The sequence below is a fragment of the Lichenostomus cassidix genome, chromosome 1Aa, assembly GCF_008360975.1.
Source record: "Lichenostomus cassidix isolate B80296 chromosome 1Aa, HeHo_3.0, whole genome shotgun sequence".
NCBI classification, from domain to species: Eukaryota; Metazoa; Chordata; class Aves; order Passeriformes; family Meliphagidae; genus Lichenostomus; species Lichenostomus cassidix.
The window spans coordinates 199525-205524 of NC_139480.1; the positions used below are offsets into that span (position 1 = coordinate 199525).

The 6000-nt window shown below is 62.0% G+C and overlaps 1 protein-coding gene across 1 annotated transcript; it reads left to right on the top strand.

Moving 5' to 3' along the window:
• Positions 1-1160: 1160 nt before the first annotated feature.
• OPN1SW (opsin 1, short wave sensitive) lies at positions 1161-6000 on the top strand. Its single transcript, XM_085080355.1, has 5 exons — positions 1161-3421; positions 4042-4210; positions 4407-4572; positions 4982-5221; positions 5823-6000. Exons 1-5 carry the CDS (start codon positions 3031-3033, stop codon positions 5946-5948), a joined length of 1092 nt encoding a protein of 363 aa, XP_084936481.1. The 5' UTR covers positions 1161-3030; the 3' UTR covers positions 5949-6000.

Consider the following 6000-nt stretch of genomic DNA (forward strand, 5'->3'; position numbering starts at 1 on the left):
TAATTTGGGGGGTATCGTGTTCCCCTCTGTTCCGATGCCTGCCCTGGAAGCTTCCAACTGGGGGGTGGGGCGGTGCGAGTGCACCCCGAGGTGACAACGGGTGACAGGGGGGTGACGTGGGGGGGTGACGCGGTGGCGCCTGCGCCAACACCTAAAAATAACCTGCCGAGTCAGAGCCACGCACCAGCACCCAAAATACCCGGGGGGGGCACGCGATGGGGGGGCAACCCCAACACACCATCACCCAAAATACCCCGGGGGAGTGAGCTGGGGGGACACTCAAAGGGGGTGGGGGCGAAACGGGGGTGGTGGCACCCTCCCCCGCCAGGACCCCCAAACCCATGGCAGGTGCAGGAAGGGAAGCAGCTAGATTGTTTTGGGGGTCAGGGTGGTCCGAGAGGTGGGGACCAGGATGTTTGGGAAGGTCGAGGGTGGTCCAGGGGGGGCTGAGCAGGTAGGGCACTTCGGGGGGGTCAGTGTGGTCCAGGATGGGGGTTCAGGATGTTGCTGGGGCAGGTCAGGGGGAGCCAGGGGGTCCAGGATGCTTCACAGGGGGTTCTGGTGCCCTCTGAAGTCTCGGCTCTGCTGCAGCTGAGACACGGGAAGATGACGGTGGAGGCCACGATGAAAGGACAAAGGACCTGACCCCACCAGTGTCTCCTGGAGAGGGGACAGAGGGCAGAGCCACTACCCCCTGCAGTGACACCCTGAGTCTTGTGTCCCCACATCCTGTCCCTGGCTCTAGGCTTCCTCTGGGCACTGGGGTTGGAAGCACTCAGGGTCCTCAGGGTGGGGTGACATGAGGAGGGGACCAGTGGCAGCGAGGAGGCACAGAGAGTGGAACAGGGGGATGCAGGGTACGTGGCCATGGAGACAAGGGAAACAGGGCTGAGGGGCACAATGGACAGGGGAGCAAGGGGTACGTGGACAATGGGGCACAGGGAACATGGCCATGGGGACAGCAGGGACATCTGGGGCCACATCCGGGAGGGCACAAGAGCAGGGACTTGGAGGCTCTGGGAGTCCCATGGGTTCCATAGGGCTACAGACAGAGCACTGGGGGGGCTGTGGGGGCCATGGGTCATGTGTGGCAGTGGCGCTACCAGTACCGGTGGGTGCTGGCGGGCTTGGTGGTCCCAGCGCTGGTGGTTGCTGGGGGATCTTGGCAGGGCTGGTGGTGCTGGTGCTGCAGCCCCTGGAGCTCAGCACCTCTTGCTGAGCCCACAGCAGACTGCTCTGCACCACCCCCCACTGCACCCTGAGTCCCTTCCCAGTTCTGTGGCCAAAATCCCAGAATCAGGGAACCATAGAATCACCGAGGCTGGAAAAGCTCTCCAAAGCCATCGAGTCCAAGCTGTGACAAATCTCCACCTTGTCCCCAGCCCAGGGCACTGAGTGCCACAGCCAGTCCTTCCTTGGGCAGCTCCGGGCAGCTCCAACCCCCCCTGCCAAGGCCTGACCGTTCCCCACCATGCCCTAGCTCTGCCGTGGCCCCCACACCCCCTGTACTGTGTCCTCCCCCTCCGCAGCCCCATTGCCTCAGTGTCCCCAGTGACCCCAGCTCCACGGGGGGACACAGCAGGCACACAGGAAGGGACATGTGGGGCTCTTTGTGGGATGTCTGTCCCTTGGATCACCATCCCTGTGGCACCCATCTGGGGGATGCCGGTTTGGGGTGTGCACCTCCATGGGGATGCCCAGTGGAGCACCAGCAGAGCTGACCTGATCCAGTACTGCCCAGCACAGTCCGCTATGACCCTGTTTAGCCCAGTACATCCTGGAACAGTGTGACCAGACCCAGTACAGCCCACTGCGACACAGTACAATCGCATACGACACAATACAGTGCGGTACAGCCCAGTGTAGTCCAGAATAGCCTGTGACAAACCAGTAGCATACAGCACAGCCCAGTACAAACCAGTACAGTACAGGCCAGTATGATCTAGTACAGCCCAGTACTGCTCAGAAAAACATGGGCTCGGGTTCAACCTATCCAATCCCTCTGTTCCTCCTCTGACCCCATCCCAGGTCCCTCCCTGAGCCCCAGTCCCCTTCTGTGCCACAGAGATGGACACACTCTCCAGGCACAGGTTGCCTGAGCACAGCGGTCCTGGAGTGCCACAGCCCAGTCCCTGCATTGACCTTTATAGGCACCCCCAGCCCGGGGAGGGCCCAGTGCCTGTAATCCCCCCCCTAAGCAGCTTCTGCTCATCCTTCCTGTCCCCCGGGGGTTCCACAGGTTGGGGGAGGGCAAGAGCAGGGAGGGAGGGCAGGAAACACTGGGAGTCTTCTGGGATTTGATCCCAGCAGTGCACCCACAGAGACCTCCCATCAATGACCCCCAGCACTGCACCCCCAAAATGGATACCCGCTCTCAGACACCCCGCCTCAAGCAGTGCCCTCCCAATCTTGCCCCCCTTGACACCCCCAGACTCCCCTCACCTCACTTGGGATCTCCCCCGCACCGGGCTCCCAACCCCCCAAACCCAGAACAGGGGCCAATCACTTGAGGGAGGAGACACCTGGGGGGGGACATCCTGGGGTGCTGGGGTGGGGGGCAGCGGGTGACCTCATGAGGGAAACCTCAAGTTCTTCCCAGGGCATTCAGGGCTGGGCCATCCTGGGGGAGCAGGGTCAAAGAGACACCTGGGGGCCTCTGGGGATACCTGGAGACACCTGGCCGTACTGGGGAGAGCAGGACTGAGCTTGGGGAACACTGAGGGCCCTGGTGGGACCAGGACTAAGGTTGGGGACCTCTGGCCATCCTGGTGGGACCAAGACTGGGCTTGGGAACACCTGAGGACACTTGAATATCCCAGGAGGAGCAGGATCAAGCTTGGAGACCCCTGGGGACCCTGCCATACCCAGGTGTGTGGGGGAGCCCTTCCGCCCGCCACCAAATCCCCAGAGCACCGGCAATCGGCTCGACCTGGCTCAGGGGGCCGATTAGGCGCTGAGCCTGGTTTAGCCCACCCTAATCCCCAAGTTTGGCCGGACTGAGCCCTGATCCCCCCCTAAGCGGCTTTGGGGATGCAGGGTATATCAGGGGGGCAGGCATCCCCCCCCCGCACCGCCACCATGGATGAGGACGAGTTCTACCTGTTCAAGAACCAGTCGTCGGTGGGGCCCTGGGATGGACCTCAGTACCACATCGCGCCCATGTGGGCCTTCTACCTGCAGACCATCTTCATGGGCGTGGTGTTCGTGGTGGGCACCCCCCTGAATGCCATCGTCCTCATTGTCACCGTCAAATACAAGAAGCTGCGGCAGCCGCTCAACTACATCCTGGTGAACATATCCTTCGCCGGCTTCATGTGCTGCATCTTCAGCGTCTTCACGGTCTTTGTCTCCAGTGCCCAGGGATACTTCATCTTCGGGAAGCACATGTGTGCCTTGGAGGGCTTTGCGGGGGCCACCGGTGGTACGAGGGGACCATGGGGGCACTGGGGCTGCTGGGGCTAGAGCTGATGGAGTGACCACCAGGGGCTGCTGGGGCCAGAGGTGGCCACTGTGATTTCCTGGGGCTATGGGAGTTGGGATGACCACCATGGGCTGGTAGGGCTCAAGGTATTGTTGACCATCACATTCTATTGAGACTGTAGAGGTTGGAGTGACCACCATGGGCGGCTAGGTGACCTTCTGGACCTGTAGGAGTTGACTACTCTAGTCTGGTGGGATTATAGGAGTTGGGGTGACCACTGGGGTCTGGTGGAGCTGGAAGTGAGGGTGACCATGTTCTTCTGGGGCTGGGAGAGTTGGGGTGACCATCATGGTCTGGTAGGGCTGGAGGTGACAAAATGACCTCTTTGGTCTTGTGGGGCTATAGGTAGGGTTGAGCCTTGTGATCTGCTGTGGCTGAAGTAGCTGGGGTGACCACTGAGGTCTGAAGGTAGAGATTAAGATAGGGGTGATCACTATATTCTACTGGGGTTATAGGACTTGGGGTGACCGAGTGGCCTGGGGGAGTTGGGGTGACCCATAGCCCTGGTGGCCCATGGTGGCTGTGGGCAGTGTGTGAGGCCAGTGGCCGTATTCCCCCAGGGCTGGTGACAGGGTGGTCCTTGGCCTTCCTGGCCTTTGAGCGCTACATCGTCATCTGCAAACCCTTCGGCAACTTCCGCTTCAGCTCCCGCCATGCGTTGCTGGTCGTGGCAGCTACCTGGGTCATCGGTGTCGGTGTTGCCATCCCACCCTTCCTCGGCTGGAGCAGGTGGGAACATGGCGGGCATGGGGGGCAGGGGGTGGGCAGGGTGTGGAAAGGCACAAGGAGTGGCAGGTGGGGGGTAATGGGGGTGCCAGATGAATGCTTGAGACACCAGAAGTGCCGGGGGGTGCCATAGGGCGCTGTGGGGGCACCAAGGGGGTGCCACACGGTGCAGAGCAGGGGCTGAGCACAGGTGCTGCAGGTATGTCCCCGAGGGGCTGCAGTGCTCCTGTGGCCCTGACTGGTACACGGTGGGCACCAAGTACAAGAGCGAGTACTACACCTGGTTCCTCTTCATCTTCTGCTTCATGGTCCCACTCTCCCTCATCATCTTCTCCTACTCCCAGCTGCTCAGCGCCCTGCGGGCCGTGAGTCCCGGGGGCACGAGGGACTTGTGGGACACAGGGGGCATTGGGGTCAGGCTCACCTGTGGCTGAGTGTGGGGGATGGAGAGTGGAGAGGGGCTGGGGGATCAGAAGGGAAGGACTGAGGGAGGGATGGAGATTTGACTGGAAGTGGAGAGAGAGGGAGGGCAGGATAGGGAACAGGAGGGAGGAAAAGGTGACTGGAGGGGTGAAGGGATGCAGGAAGGGAGGGGAGGTGGCTTGGACAGGTTGGGTAGGAGCACAGGCAGGAGGATGGGCAGGGGAGCAGACAGGTGTACAGGCAGGGGACTGGGCAGGGGACAGGGCAGGGGTCAGGAGCCCAGGCAGGAGGTTTGGGGGGCAGGGGGCCAGCAGCCTGGGCAGGCCCAAGGTGTCCCTGTCCCCGGCACAGGTGGCAGCACAGCAGCAGGAGTCTGCCACGACGCAGAAGGCGGAGCGGGAGGTGTCACGCATGGTCGTGGTCATGGTCGGGTCCTTCTGCCTGTGCTACGTCCCCTACGCGGCGCTGGCCATGTACATGGTGAACAACCGCGACCACGGCCTCGACCTGCGCCTCGTCACCATCCCTGCCTTCTTCTCCAAGAGCGCCTGCGTCTACAACCCCATCATCTACTGCTTCATGAACAAACAGGTGACACCAGGGACACGAGCACACCTGCAGGGACATGGGAGAGGGGGACAGCCCTGACACATGGTAGGGGGACACCCAGGGAGACACAGGAGAGGGGGACACCCAGGACACATGGGCAAAGGGGACACTGAGGGACACCAGATGATGGGGGCATCCAAGGATGCCCAAGGATACCTGAGGATCAGGGACACCCAGGGAGACCTAAGCATGGGGAACACCCAGGGACACCCATGTGAGGGGACACCCCAGGACACACAAGTGATGGGGACACCTCAGGACACTCAGATGAGGGGAATACATTGCAAGGGGGACACACAGAAAACGGGGACACCCCAGGACTCTGGGGCAAGGGGGACATGCAGGGGTGCCCAAGGACATCTGGGGACCAGGGACAGCTGGGAATGGGGCATGTGGTGTGTAAGGGACAAACGCGGACACTTGCATGGCTGGGAGTAGCATGACTCCAGAGACAGGAGATGGAGCCAACATGGCATGCGGGGGAGTGAGGACAGTGCCAGGGCTGGACACAAGACCAGTGGGACTGCCAGGCTGAGCTCTCCCCTCTCCTGTGACCCCGTGTCACTTATCTGTGTCCCTGCAGTTCCGCGCCTGCATCATGGAGACGGTGTGCGGGCGGCCCATGTCAGACGACTCCGAGGTGTCCAGCTCGGCTCAACGCACCGAGGTTTCCTCTGTGTCCTCCAGCAGCCAGGTCAGCCCCAGCTGAGGGGCTCTGGCACTGCCCCAGCCCCTGGGACCCCCGGCTGCCCCCCAGGACC